The 16,307-nt window shown below is 32.2% G+C and overlaps 1 protein-coding gene across 6 annotated transcripts in view; it reads right to left on the bottom strand.

The window, feature by feature from the left end:
• ADAM2 (ADAM metallopeptidase domain 2) overlaps positions 1-16,049 on the bottom strand; it is a 159,675-nt gene extending 143,626 nt beyond the window's left edge. For 5 of the 6 annotated variants that reach the window (XR_012381181.1, XM_025885888.2, XM_025885889.2 and 2 more), the window contains exons 1-4: positions 15,948-16,022; positions 15,375-15,451; positions 10,417-10,472; positions 2,283-2,361 (exon numbers count right to left, since the gene is read on the bottom strand). Coding sequence is in view for 5 of the 6 variants with exons in the window: in XM_025885888.2 (XP_025741673.1) it covers positions 2,283-2,361; positions 10,417-10,472; positions 15,375-15,451; positions 15,948-15,999 (264 nt within the window). In the remaining variant the exon portion in view is untranslated. Of the gene's footprint in view, positions 1-2,282; positions 2,362-10,416; positions 10,473-15,374; positions 15,452-15,947 lie in introns of all 6 variants that reach the window. The other variant, XM_073902520.1, reaches the window with a different exon arrangement.
• Positions 16,050-16,307: the final 258 nt, after the last annotated feature.

Here is a 16,307-nt window from a genome sequence, read left to right as displayed (position 1 = left end):
TGAGAAAAGAATATTTAAAAATTCAATTATCTTAATAATTTATTTCTCCTTTCATTTCTGTCAATTTCTGCCTCATGTAATTTGAGGTCTGTTTTTATGTGCATACATATTTTGAATTGTTATGCTGTCCTGGTGATTTTACCTTTAAATCATGATGAATAGTTATTTGTTCTAGAGAGACTGTAAAGTCCACAACAATGATGAATGGCTTATACTTGTAAGCTCTAGGCACTGGGAACAAATTCTTTCTATGTCTAACAGGCTAATTTGTTCTAAAATAAGTCTGTATTCACCAAGAAAATATGACTTTGAGGGATAAAAATCATTAGTAGACTTCATTAAAAACAAATTTATCTACTTTTAATCTAATTTAATAAACTTTCCTGATTTTTCCAGCACTGGAAATAGGCTTGCAGCTTTGGCAAATATAAGTTATTTATATGGCACCAGATATTCATTGCATCTGAAGCCAACTTAACAACCTTCTTCATTCGGGTTATCAATAAAGCATTCTTTGCTTTGTTTTTTAAAATTATACATTTATCTCTCATGGTTACCTCCTGGGAAGTAGGAAGCAGAGTTAGGTGTTAGGTATAGCAGAATTACATAAAATTCAGGTATGGGATATTGCAGCCCTGTATATCTCTTTGTCTCACTGGTGCTAATTCTGTCTGTCTCTCTCTTTCATACACACACACACATGCACATATATGATACACACATGTATTATATATTTATGTGTGTATACATATACATATATATATCATTTTTGACAGCATGTAGTATTTATATATTTCTGTAGATGACTCACATATATTTGCCTAATCTATTGGACAAAATTTAAAGCAACTCACCATTATCTATTACTTATTCTGTTACAAAAGTTTAGTCTAAATAAAAATGTTTTAATTTCAAAATATTGGTTGATTCACTATGCAGAAATCAGGCATACAAACAGAAAAAAACAATAGAAATTGGGAGGGCAGCACGAAGGGAAAAAAGAAAAACTGCATTTCAAACATGAGTAATCCCTGCAATTCTATGCACACTTCTCAATTATTTTTACAACAAATTATGGACATTATTAAAGGAAGCTCCAAGTGTTCCAAATACATGAAAATTTAATATATTTCTTAAATGTACATGAAATTCCATGTGTATTTATTTGGTCCCTGAACATATGTTAGACAAGTCTTTGGATTCTCCTTTTCTTCCCAGATTTACCTTTCCTGATTAAATCATATTTTTTCACATATTTATTTCATGATATTTTCAACCCTGCTGCTACATGTACTTAAGTACATACATGTACATCATCGTGAAATAATAGCTTAAAGAAATCACAATCGTTTTTTATTTAGTTGACCATCTGTGTCATAAGGCTAACTTGAGACACATTATAAGCAGAAAGCTAGGGGTCCCCAGAAAAAGAAAGATGAGACATAGCTTTTGTGACAGAAGAGAAGTCATTTTAGCACCCCCCTCCCCAGCTATTTTCTGTGATCTATGCCCTACCAGCACTATTTGCCCAAGGACAGTTCTTTTAGAGCTCCCTAGGAGGTATCAGAATTACAAAGAAATGCCAAAACCTCAGTAGTTAAGGATTTTAATGGAACAAAGGGAATGCAAACCTAAGTCTCTACCAGGCTAGGAAATAGCCTAACCACATCATAGACAATAAATCTGTAGTAAAACTCTCAGAGCTGTTTCAAAAATAAGCAAGACCCCGCATTCTTTACCCAAGATAAGAGCCCAAGACCCCATCTAGTTTATACTGGCTCTCTGAGCATGCCCACGGCCCCTTCTCCTTGTCCAACACTTACCTCTGTTTCATTATAATGCTAAAATCTCCACCCTATGAGGAGCACAAGCTTCATTAACAAGCATAAAATGTGTGTATAGGCATGTTTTCTAAGGACATCTGCACAACTTTATGCCTACCTTCATATGCGATGACAAAGCTCCCCTTTCTGAATATTCATCCTAAACACTAAAGAAAAAGAACCTGCTCATTCTTGCTTAGGCTTTGGAACTATTCCCTGTGATTTTATTTGTTGCAAGTAGTTTCCTTTATGTGACAACCACCTGGTGTAGCCTCTATCTGTAACTCACTAAGGAGCTAACTCATGCTAGTTCAGTTACAGCATCATCAAAAGTAAATGGTTAACTTCATTTTAAAACAAAACATAACTCCAACCCTTTGTTTTCTAACAGGCCAACCCTAAGTAAGGTGATCACAGAAACTCACCTAATAAAGGTAAAACAGACAGTAAAAGTCATACCTGAAGCTGCTCTTCAAGAGGCTTCATACTTCCTGTGCCATTATAACCATAAACTCTAAAATTATGAGGTAAAAAAGCTCTGTAAAATAAAGATAAAAGGTATTTAATGGGAGATTTGTTTTCTAAGCTCCTATTTTGAAAAAAAATGTTTATTTTATTGTATTTATTATAGACAAGTTGATAGGGTCAGGGAAGAAATAGAGAGAAAGTCCTGAATACATGGATTTGTTCTAATTTTACTCAAAAATCCTGGTGTCTAGATCTCTTCTCACTCACTTTATCATCACACTGTCCTCTAGGCTGTTTTTTAAAACATAATCAACAAAGGGTGGCTGGGTGACTCACTTGGTTAAGCTTCTGCCTTTGGCTCAGGTCATGATCCCAGGGTCCTGGGATGGAACGCTGAGTTCGGCTCCTGCTCAGCAGGGCATCTGCTTTTCCCTCTGTCCCTCCCACTGCTTGTGCTTTTGCACTCTCTCTCTCTCTCTCAAATAAATAAATATAAAATCAAAAAAAAAAAACAATAGGCAAGTTTTGCCTCAGAGTATTTGTACCTTCCTGGGATGCTCTTTAGCATAGTTCATCGTCTCATTTACTTCAAGTCTTTGCTTACATATCAACTTCTCAGTGAGGCTTATTTTGGCAAGTTTATTTTAAAAATGCAACTTTCCTAATTATCAAAACATAAGATTTTCAAACAACACTTCTAACTTTGCTCTCTATTTTTGCTTAAGCATTTATTACCTTCTATCATTCTTCCTAATCCACTCATTTATGATATTGATGTAGGAAAGATGTTAGGGTTCAAAGTCAACAGCCAAGAAAGAATTCTTGAGACTGCTTTGGTGCAAAAAAGTGGTTTTATTAAAGCACGGGGACAGGACCTGTGGGCAGAAAGAGCTGCACCGGGGTCATGAGGTGTCATCAATTATATACTTTCAAGTTGGGAGGGGAGTTGGTTAGGGATAGTGTAAGTCTCTAAGAAATTTTGGAAGCAAGGTTTCCAGGACCTTGAGGGGCTAGCTGTTGTTAGGAAAAGTTCATTTATGACTGTCTAATAAAACCTTAGTCATGAGATGTTTCAGATGTTTATCAGTGGGTCATATGCTTGGGGGATGACTGCCAACATACATCTTTGGGGAGTAGAGATAAAAGAAGTTTCCAAAGGAATTTTTATATGTTAAAGTAGACTTACACAATCCTGGGGGTTGGGCTCAGATTGCCTTTTGCCCTTAACAAAATATTAACATCGAGGCAGCTGAGTTTCTAGAAGAATGTCACTCTGCCTGTTTCAAGGACTTGTCAGTGGGCTGTATGTAGTAAAGAAATTTAATTTTTCCTTTGACTTTGTTTCCCACATTAATAGCATTATTAGTCTCATTTGATAACAATATAAACAGAGATTCTTGTCCATTTTGTTTACTAGTGCATCTCAAACATTTAGAAGAATATTGGTAAAATAACAAATGTTCAATAAATATTGAACTAATGTGACAAGAATTCACAGATTAGATGGAGAACTCACATTACAATATATTATTTGTAAATATGGGAAGAATATGCTGAAATGGCACTATAAAGAGAAAGGGTAAATGTAGATATCCCATTTCATTTCTCTAATAAGCATAATATAAAAATTTGTGACTACCATGGCAGTCTGGATTTGTTGAAGCAAAATGTCAAAGAGCCAAACACTGATAAGCAGAGCAAGATTTTTTGCATTTTTGTCATACCAAAAAATAATATGACCCACAGTGGGTGGGGCTCCAGGAAACATACAGATTCTGAGTTGAAGGTCTTATAAAGAGATTTAGCTGGTCATATGCAGGCACCAGTCTTTTAGAAAAGAAAGAAAAAAGTCAAATATTTGTGTTTGGGCAAGAAAGCTTCTCTCCCCTGGAAAAATCTTTTGCTGATGTTGGAAATTGTGCAGAGTTGCCAAGGAGCTAAACTTAATTTCTCTGAAAATAAGAGCAATTTTTTTTCAAAACTGATAATACAGAATCAATAAGCTCTATGTAATTCAAGCATGATAAAAGCAAAGAAAAATCACATCTGATTTGTTTAAAAGACTAATAAAAACCAAAATAAAATCTTCTAAGTATTAAGAGAAAAAGAAAAAAGATGTTACTTTCAAAGAAACAGAAATAAGACTGACAACTACCTTGTCAATAAAAATGAAGAAAGTCAGAAGATAATAGAATGACAATTTTAAAAGGCAAAAAAATGTTTAAGTGTAGGGTTAGGTAAAAATTTAACAATGAATACAAACCAATATAATCAAAAACAAGCAGACTTGCAACAGAAATATAGAGAATTCCAGAGAGATATATAAATTAACTGCATATAGAAATGGAAATGTGGGAAGAAATGAAAAACACCAGAATGAGTAAATTTATGGTTAAATATAAAAGAATATTGACTGTACAAAAAATAATCTCATTGGGGTTTAAAAGTATGCAGTATTATAATGGCTGAAAAAAATAATGAAAACATAAAAGAAGGCAAGTGGAATTAAAAGATTTAATGATTTGACAATATAGGGTAACTGATAAAAGTAATAATGCATATTAGGTTCAATAACTCAGAGAGTAACATGTTAATCTAGATAAACTACTAAAAGAATAGTAAAAGAATGTATAACAAAGAATTTAACTGATGGGAAATGTATAGTATAGTATAAACAGTATAAAATGACAGATTCGTTAAAATGAAGACAATAAAAAAATATAAAATAAAAGGCACAAAAGAAAAATAATAAAATGATTTCAAAAATTATATGGAAAATCAAAGGGTCAAGAAAAGCAAGGACATTTTAAAACTGTTGAACAAGGCTGGGCATCAAAAACTATAAAGTCACTGTGATTAGTACAGTATGGTATTTGTATAGATAAATAGGGTACAAGAATAAATATATAAACTAGCAGGAGAGAAAAAAAGGGTCCAGAGTCATTCAATTTATGACATCAGTTACATTACAGTGCAGTGAAAAAAGGTTGTGTTTTCTTCCCAACGGCCTTTGCTAAATCCATAGCATGCTAATATGAAGTGAAAGTGAAAACCATTAGAAGAAAATAGTAGCTTTGATGGATGTCTGTATGTAGACAATTATTTCTTTTAAATTATGAAAAGAATAATAACAACAAAATAAAAATGATCATTTGGACTGCATTTAAAGAAAGAATTTCACACTCAATAAAAGAAAAATCCAGACTGGATAAAAATTGAAAGAAAATGGTAGGAAAATGTAGTTTACATATATGAAACAAAATAAAGTTGGTGTAATTATACATACATCAGATAAAATTTAAAATAATTACTGGCCACTTCATAATGTTAAAATTTTATTCACCAAAAAGGTAAAATTTTTATTTAATTTTTTATAACTTCAAAATATGGAATTCAAAATTTAATCAATTTGAAAATCACTGTGGAAGATTTTAACACATAAATATTACTAAATAGAAAAATCATTTTTGAATATGGAAGAATTCTATGACATGATTTAAAAAGAATATTATAGTAAATAATTGCAGGATACATGCTATTTTCTAGTACATATAGAATATTTACAAAAACTGAATATTACATCCCAAAGTTAGCCTCAACTTTTAAAGGATTGAAATCAAAGAATATTCTGTGATCAAAAATTACTAGAAATAATACCTAGAAAAGTGCCACATGTATTGGTATTTAGAGATACAGTGAAATAATTCATGGGCCAAAGAAGATATGTAATATGAACTTAAAAATGTTTGCTAATGGTAAACCAGAGAAAATTCTACACACCTAAAGATGTGAGGAGCAGCTAAGCAGTATTTGGAGAAAAAGTGAGCCTTAAATTTTTAAACTAGAAAATAAAAATGGTTGATGAGTCATCAACTTAGAATTCTTTTGAGGAAGTTGTAAACAAAGATCAAAATAAACACAAAAAAATTAAAAGCAAATCAATAATACAAAAATCACATAATATAGAGGACACCTGGAGTAAAGGAGCATTTTTTTATATAAGATAAAACTATAATTTTTCATAAAGGAAAAATTCCCTTTACTAAAATACCATAAGTGTGAAAACAGAACGCATAAAATAAGAGAAGTTATTTGGAAACACATTATGAATTAGACTTTTAAGCAAAAAGTTAAAAGAATTCCTAAAAACAGGAAAGAAAAGGCTAGATTAGACCTTTTTAAAAAGTATAAATGTCTTATGTAGGTGCTTTACAAAGAAGAAAATCCAAGCAGCCAACTGATATATTTAAAAAAGTATTCAGACTTATTTGCATTTAGATACATATTAAATCACAGTAAGACATCAGTAGTTATTGAAAATTTAAACTATCTACCATTATTTATAGAATATGAAATTCAGAGGGGCATATAAATTAGTCTAATGCTTTGGGAGAATTGTTTAATAATTATGACAATGCATATAATTTAACAATCCAGACTATCCTTAGTTATATGTCCTAGAAAATCCTGTGCACATGTGACAAAGAATACATATACAAGAGTTTTCATATCTGAATATTTGTAATATCTCCATAATAGAAAAAACAAAAGTGTCCAAAATAACAGAATAAATTGTTGCATAATCATGAAATTGGATCCTACACAGTAATAAAAATGAATAAACTGGATTACTTTTAACAACATTGATAAATCTCACAGACATTATTTTGAGTGACTGACATAAGCTGTAGGAGAATATGCTGTGATTCATTTAGAATTCAAAACAAACATATAGAAATATATTACTTAGGATAATTAAATAAAATGAAGGAAATGGTTATGACAATGGATCGGGAAAGTAGTTACAAGTAACAGGGATGGAAAATGATATCTGTATGGCTTTTGGAGGGCAGTCAATGTGTGTTTAATGTCAGGGGTACAGGAATGTTCATTTCATAATTATTCATTTAAATGCATAAGCATATTTCATGTATTTTAATTTATACTTAATATATTGTACAATAAGAAATATTAAAACAACAATAAAGGTAATTGGTAGTGATTTTTGTGAGAAGACCTAATCCCCTATTTCCATTTCCACTCTCAACACACAGAAATGACCAATTAACCATTTACCATTTTTAAATATGGTACTACACTTTAAACAATAAAGTGTTGACGAAGTATGGCCTATAGGCCAAACCCAACTCACCACTTTTTTTTTATATAAAGTGATATTAGAATGTCCATCTATCTGCATATTCCCTATGCCAGCTTTCACAATAGCAGAATTGAGTGGTTGCAAGAGAGACCATATGGAGTTCATTCTAAAATGTTTGCCCTTTGCAAAAGGTGTACTGATTCTTACTTTAAACAGAATGATCAAGGAAGTAAAAGCAAAGGCTAGTGCTGCAGCTGAAAGAGTGAGCAGGTGACACTGCAAACTAGGACAGAATCTGGACCAGAATTGTGCCTTAGGGAAGGAGGGTTAAATGGCCTCTGGTCTCTAGCATGAGAACACACTGTGGGCTTTTCAGTAAAGAGCATAGAGCTAGAAATATCCTCAGCAATTTATAAACAGAAGGAGAAAAAAAATCAATACCTGCTGTCTGTAGACAATGGACAGAATGAAGCATATCCTGACAAGGGCAGAAGGAGCATCACATGCAAAAATGAAAACCCTAAACTACATCTCATGCAGATGTGGAATGGATTACAAATGGGCCCATCATTCCTGAAACTCTGAGATGATGAATAATATAAACATTGGAGACAGCTAAATGGACCCACCAGGAACGAAGCAGAAACATCAATAAAACCACTTGCTTGACATAGGGTTGCCATAAAAACCTTCAATATGTAAAAGAGTAGTATGTATGAAGCACAATTAAAATGAGGCTTGTCTGTAGTATTACCCTCAATATTCTAATCTAGATCCATTCCTGAGTTTGGCAAGAACACCTTTGAGCAATGTGATAAAATTGGTGTTCTAATTTTGTATGTTTGGAGACCCTAGGGGATTGCTAAGTTTCTGTGACAAGATACAGATTCCTCCTAGCTCTGCACATAGCCAAAGCTTCATAGGCTGTTGAGAGTGCAAGTGACATCACCTTGTTTGTATACAAACTGTTGGCTAAGCCTGAAGCCAACTACCTGCCAAGACACCCTGAGTAGGGACAGTGGTCACTGAAGGCTTCGTAACTCCACCAGCAGGGATTCCCTGGCCACACTTATTCTGTCTCCTCTTCACCACAGTATTACTCACTATATTCTCATCTGTTGCATATAAAATGGAAAAAAAATATGAAAGTTTTACGTTTTACTTTGATTACAGATTTGGTCATATCTAAAAAGTTAAGTTCTATTTGTGACTACTTTATTGACATTTTGCAACAATATTTTGAATTTTTCTAAGCCAAGACTTATTTGGTAACTCTTACTTAATTTCCAAAAAGCTGGTTCTTCTTTCATTAAACATTTGTAATTATGTTCTAATTTTATCATGCTAGTCATTGAGAATGTGGTTACTCTTCAAAAGATTTTGTGTTCTATGAGATGGTTTTTAAGTGAACTCTGCTTGTATGCGTGAAAAGAAAAGCATTAATTGTAGGGTGTGAAATACTCAATTCATCATACCCTTTTTTTCCTAATATAAAAAAGACAGCTTAAGAAATATACTGCTATTCAGAAGCTGTCTTTCTTTATATTAGGAAAAAAATATAGAATATACAATACAACTAATGATGACACAGATGGCTAACAGACACATGAAATGATGCTCAACATCACTCATCATCAGGGAAGTACAAATCAAAACCACAATGAGATAACCATCTCACACCAGTCAGAATGGCTAAAATTAACAACACAAGAAACAAGAGATGTTGGCAATGATGCAGAGAAAAGGGAACCTTCTTACAGTGTTGGTGGGAATGCAAACTGGTGCAGCTGCTCTGGAAAACAGTATGGAGGTTCCTCAAAAAGGTAAAGTAGAGTTACCCTATGACCCAGCAATTGCACTGCTAGCTATTTACCCAAAGAATACAAAAATATTAATTCAAAGGGATACATGCACCCTGATATTTATAGCAGCATTGCCTACTATAACCAAATTATGAAAACAGCCCAAGTGTCCAACAATTGATAAATGGATAAAGAAGAGGTTGTATGTCTATACAATGGAATATTACTCAGCCATAAAAAAAAGAATGAAATCTTGCCATTTGCAATGACGTGGATGGAGCTAGAGTGTATTATGCTAAGCGAAATCAGTCAGTCAGAGAAAGACAAATACCATATGATTTCCCTCATATGTAGAGTTTAACAAACAAAACAGATTAACATGGCAGTGGCGGGGGCTAAGAGAGAAAGGCAAACCATAAAAGAGACTTAACTATACAGAACAAACAGGATTACCAGAGAGGAAGTAGGTGGGGGATGGGCAAAGTAGGTGATGGGACTTAAGGAGGGCACTTGTGATGAGCACCGGGTGTTATATGTATGTGATGAATCACTAAATTCTACTCCTGAAACTAGTATTACACTATGTATTAGCTAACTGGATTTTAAATAAAAATTTGGAAAGAAAAAAATTTCACACCGTTTTAAAATTACATTAATGGAGAGTTCTGAAATTCCTATTTTTACCATTTAAAAAGTACCATTACAATTCTGATTTTTCTTTATTCCTTAGTATGATGTGCTTATTTTTCCTAAATTCATCAGCTGGCATGGGATTGAGTTTGGCTAATTATGATTATATTCTAAGTCCTAAATACATTCTGACATGATGTGTTAAGTAATTTTCTTTTAATTATCACTATTCCTTCCACCCTAAAATTCATGATGTTCTTTTCAAATATAGTTGAATATTAGGGATTCAAAAACAAGACATATCTATGTTTTGATAAAGGTTGAAAAATAACAAAATTCATCCTTCATGAAATCCATGGATAGCCAAATAAAAATCTGGTGCTACTGAGAAGGAGGAAGATGGGAGTATACACTACAGGTTCAACTTCTAGGTATTTATTATATAGACTTAAAGTTTTTAAGGCATAAAATAAGAGACAAATAAATAGCCAGTAACTAGGAACACCTAAAAATATCAAATAATTACATTCTGGATTACTTATAAACAATAATTAGAACAAATACAGATGATAAAATAATGTATATCACCTACTTTTGCATTAGGTTCACCGTGTATGTTTTTCCTTCAATCATAATGTTGTAGGACGCCTGCAAGAAGAGTATATTAAAAAAGCAAATAAAAGTGAGAAGAATGTTAGAAAGGAAAACTATCATTTTAAATTAATGATAATTACATTCAAAGCACATGAATACAAAAAAAGGAAAATTTATAATTTAATGTTGATTTATTTCAATGAAACTTGATACTTAAATATTGGTTTTCATAATAAAAATGGATGGAAGAATATGATTTGTGTCATTTCTTATTTGTTAATTTTTAAATGTAGCTAATAAACATTTGAATCTGAAAAATTGGTCTTCATCCAATAACTACATTAGCTTAATAAAGACTGAGGCCACTGCAAAACTTATGCTTAAAATGAAAGAATATAAATTATTTGATACAAAATTTGTACAGTAGAGCAAAGATTTAACAGCACATAATGTATATTTGCATATTTTATAAAATTCATTCCAAGTTTGGATCAAAACTCATTGATCTATTTTACTAATAGTAAGATTAAGAAATGATGTCTCACAAATGGGCCATTTAGGCTTTTTAGATCAATTTGGGTAGCTTTGACATCTTTACATTATTGGGCCTTCTAATCCAATAGCGTGGGATATAGTCCATTTATTTAAGCCTTTAATTCTGCTCATCTTGTTTTATTGTCTTCAGAGAGGAGGTTTTGTTTATCTTTGTAAGATTTACTTGGATTTTGATTTTTATGTAGTGTAAAATTTTCTTTTTAAAAGTTTCATTTTATATTTTTGTTTTGAAGAATAGAAATACAATTGATTTTTATGTTTTGATCTTGTTTCTTTTTGTTTTGTTGTGTTTTGATCTTATTTCTAAAGAATTTACAAAATTGTTATGTTATTTATAATTTTCTCTAGATTATTTTGGATTTTATTTTGTATACAATCATTTAATCTGTAAATAATGATAGCATTATTTTTTTCCAATTATTATGCCTATTTTTAATTTTTGTTGTTTTCCTTCCTTATTGCAGTGGCTAATATTTCCAGGCAAGGATAAATAGAAAAGGTAATTGTGGACATCCTTATCTTTTTCTTGATCTCAGGAGAAAAGCTTTCAATATTTCAACTTTATGCATGATTTTTTTTTCAAAGGCATTTGATCTTCTCCATAAGCCACGATTGATTATTATTTTTAATTATTACATTTTTTGGACATATAAACATTACAGCAAATTATATAAAATGCCTTGTCACCAATGTCTATGTTAAAAAATAAAAACATTACAAGTATTTGAAAACAATTTTAAGTACTTTCTCATCCCAAGATTAATTCCCTTTCTTACACTCCAGCTAACCAACATCCTGAATTTTGTGTATTTTTATATTTATACTAATAATGGATGTTTAACTAATTTTTTGCATAAATTTTAGCTCTGCTTAAATGTAATCCTTCTACAAGTTATATATTTCATTGCTGGATTACATCTCTGCTTGAAACACTATCTCATACAATAAGCACTATGCAAACATTTGCTGTCATCAACATCAACAACACATGCAGCTTTATAATTTTTTTGATGGTATAGTATGCCATTTTCTAAATATAGCACAGTTTATTCATCTATGCTGTCAATGGATGTTTAGTTTTGTTTCACTATTTTAAGCAATGGCCCAGTAAATAATCTTAGACATACCTCTTGTGCATATTTGCTAGATATGTTAAACTAAACCTATGAGTGAAATTCTTTTATTAAAAAGTACTTTTGCAACTTCACTTCAAGTTTAAAATTAATCTGCAAATTTGTTATACCAATGTAGACATTCACAAAAAGTAAATAATATTATCCTTTTATCCATCTCCTCTAATTGCATTTTGTTTTGTTACATTTAACTTTTGCCATTGATGATGTGAAATAGTAACCTATTGTGTTTACTTGGCAATTCCCTATAAATATCCTGATTTGTATATATGTTTGATAATTATTACCCTCTCAAGTTCAACCCTTGTCATTCATAACTTTGTACATGTTTCTTTTTTTTTGTTTTTTATCTTATTGACTTGATATATCAATTCTTGATATATTTTGGATAACTTTTCTGTGTTATATGGGTTGCAAATATCTTCTGTGAGTCTGGAACATTTTTCATAAATAAATAAATAAATAAATAAATAAATAAATCTAGATATTCCTTAATCCTTCACTTAAGAATCTGTGTTCCTTTTTCTTTCCAGTATAATACTTCCCTATTATAAGGTCCTAGAAATAATCTCCTATCTTGTCTTCCAGATTTTTAATATTTTACTCTCAGATGTATGCATTTAAATGATCTTGAATCAATTTTGGTGTATAATGTAGCATTAATACACACTTTATCATTATTCTATATCATTAATCAACTGTGCCTTCACCATTTATTAACCGGTACTTCTTTATCCAATGATTTCATTGCCCCCATTGAATTGAATAAGCTCATATGTGTTTGGGTTTTAGGAGGCACTCTCTGTTCTATTAATTTATTTGTCCCTTAGAAATACATTATATTAATTACTGAAACTTTAAAATATGCTTTGAAATAAACCAAAGTAAATCACTGTTTTGTTCTTCAGAGTTAACATTTTACCTTTTATCGTTCCATATCTATTTTAGAGTCAACCTGCCAATTTCCATGAAATTTCTTTTTTTTTTAAAGATTTTATTTATTTACTTGACAGAGAGAGACAGAGTGAGAGAGGGAACACAAGCAGGGAGAGCAGGAGAGGGAGAGGCCGGCTTCCCGCCGAGCAGGGAGCCCGATGCAGGGCTCGATCTCAGGACTCCGGGATCATGACCTGAGCCGAAGGCAGACACTTAACGACTGAGCCACCCAGGTGACCCTTCATGAAATTTCTTATTGGAACAGCAGTCAATCTATAGATTTGGTGAAAATTAACCTAAGAAAATACTGAGTATTCTTGACTGCCAACATGATCGATTTTTTATTTTTCCACTTTTATTAGTGGTTGTATAATTCTTTTAAGATTTATTTATTTATTTTAGAAAAAGAGAGAGAGAGAGAGAGGGCACAAGTAGAAGGGGCAGAGGGAGAGGGAAAGAGAATCTAATGTCTTTCAATAAAGGTTGACTATATCCTAAAAAGTCTTTACCTTTCAAATATTAAGTAACTCATATTTTTGGCCTAAGTGTGTGTGTGTGTGTGTGTGTGTGTGTGTGTGTGTGTTGTACATATATATGGGTATGTATATATGTACACACACACAAATGTGTATATACATATACACATATGTGTACAATACACACTATCAAAGATATGTTATTTACCAATAATTATTATTAAATATATGTGTATAATATGTGTGTGTGTATTTTCTCTTATTTTTTGTTCTACATTTCTACTTAATTTTAAGATTTGAGTCTCATTCTTTGTCTTATTTTACTCCTATTTTATAATATCCATCCAGCAGAATATCTGGTATTCTGATTTCGCTATGTCAAGGTGTTGTCAATACTGATTTTTATTTATTCTGTGTTGCCATACTTACATCTAAAGATTCTTTTTTCTAAAATTTCTCAGTTATTATATGTTTAAATATAGCCTCTTCTCCAGGTTTTTTCCCCTCTTTCAGGAATTTCAGTTATTATATACTTAGGCTTCGAATTCTATCTTCCTTCTCCCGTAGTCATTTATATGTTGCATCTCTCTAGTCTACTGTTAATTCTTGATTTATTTCCCAATTTCATTATACTTTTCACATCTAGACATGCCATTCAGTTTTTTTTAGAACTTTTAGTTGAATATTCTCTTCTTATAGTCTATATCATTTATTTGTTAATTATAATAGTTATAAACATACACTATGTTATGCTTACAGCATTTGTTAAACCAGTAAGTACAATATAGCCTCACTGGTTCAAAAAACACTATATATTCAGCACTTTTCTAGACATGGGGATAGAGACATTAACAAAATAGTCAAACTTATTCCCTCATGAAATTGACAGTTGAGGACAGGCGATTTTTTTTGTACTTTTATGAAAATTACTATCATAGAAGGTGGTGATGCCTGGTTGAAGATATTTCCTTCTAAGTAGATTCTGTATATATTTTCTAATATGAGTAAGCAATTCCTTATAATTTTTGCATTAAAAAAAACTCTCTCAAAATAGTTACATGCCTCACCTTTTTTTCTATTTAAATGGTTAAATTTTAAGTTTTCATAAACATGCATTCCTTTTAAAATGATATATTGAAAATTTTAAGTTTGTAAATTAGGGTGACAAGTGGGTAGTTGATAAGGAAATATTTGCACTCAAATTACCAGAACACTTACTACCCAACCAAAAAGAAAATTAAGGTGTGGTGTTTGAAAAAATATATTTCACATCTTGTAAATGATTCTAGAAATTAGTTTTTTAAAAAAAGATATTTTCTAATTCAAAGAAAAGAAAACCTAATACCCTGAACCAAGATGAACTAAGATGTCATGAAAAAAATGTGTTAATGATTAACATATTTGCAATCAAGATGCGAAAATTACTCATATCAATCAAGATGCAAAAATTACTCATATAAAACTTCATTAAATGAAATGATCATTATACAGTATAAGGAAGCCATAGGCTTTCTTAACAAGGACAAAAAAAAAAAAAAACCCTCCAAAGATAGCCTAGTAAGTGAGTAAGAAGAGAATCTCTAGATGAATCAGGTCAATCATTATTCAAAGACACTCAAGAGGAAAACAGATTTGAAAGATGGGACTTGGTGCTTTGATAATAAGGATCACTGCACCATATTTCTATGAAGCATGGCTTATCTTGGTTCATTTTCAAAAGGCCTTTCCCACTTAAGGAAAACTAGGTATAAATATAAAATTCACCAAGTTTGCATGGATGAAAATGCCAAGTTTACGTCTTACAAAAAATAAATCTACGTGATTTTAGAATGTGAAAAATGCTAGTGCTTAATTACATGTGATTCAACTCCTCCACTTAATATTGACAGTATTTTCTCTGGTATTGTAATTTGCACACGTAGTCTTTCAGAATCTGCAAGGGACAAATGTTTTATTAGATAACACCATCACCTCATAGTTTCCTCCATTATTTCCTCATCTAAATCCATAATCTTTCATATGCCACCTTTTTTTAAACTATCTTTTCAAATCACTCAATTCCCACTTCTTTCTAGAATTATAAGACTTTAAAGAGAAATTCAGTACAAATAAAGTCAGGTCTTTTGGACTTTTCCAACTACAGAGTCCACAAGTCGAAAATGCAAAGCAATATATGAAACTCTAACCTTGAGGCATTCACTCGAACCATGGCATCTCTCATCTTTCATACGGTACCAAGAGGAGTGGGAAAGCAGCCTCACATCCAATGTGGATTTTGGTTGGGGAAGGTGATACAGCAGTGGGCTCTGGCTTACAGAGTCAGGGCCCCTACAAGAAAGCACTTTCCCAGGGATTTCTGGCCTCTCAGAAGAAAATGGAGAGGAAAGCTGACATTCCCAAAAGGTCAGAGGAAAGGTTTTTGTACTTACTATTGTCTGTCTGGACCCTGATGAGCCCGATGAGAAGTAGTAAGCACAACATGGCTTCATGTCCTGGATGCCCGCCCAAATAATGGCAGTTGACTTGCCTACAGGGCAGTTGGGAGCGCGAGGAGACCCCCTCCCGGTCACGCACCCGGCAAGATGCAGTCGGCTGTGAGAGCGGAGGTGGGCCGAGAGGTTGGGTGCAGTGCACAGTTGAACATAGGCTGTCTTGGCCCCTAAGTCTGTGCAGAAGACTTCGAATCAGTTTGACGCCGCTTTGAGGCTAAAAAAAGAGCAGAATCACTTCCAAAATGCACGGCTGAAGAAACAGTTATGAACAGGAAGATTCATACACACCTCTTACAG

The sequence above is a fragment of the Callorhinus ursinus genome, unplaced genomic scaffold (genome assembly GCF_003265705.2).
Source record: "Callorhinus ursinus isolate GAN/ISIS: 27379988/994484 unplaced genomic scaffold, GSC_fseal_2.0 scaffold17, whole genome shotgun sequence".
Lineage (NCBI taxonomy): Eukaryota > Metazoa > Chordata > Mammalia > Carnivora > Otariidae > Callorhinus > Callorhinus ursinus.
Note: the sequence above shows the minus strand (reverse complement) of the source record. Positions and strands in the feature narration are given on the sequence as shown.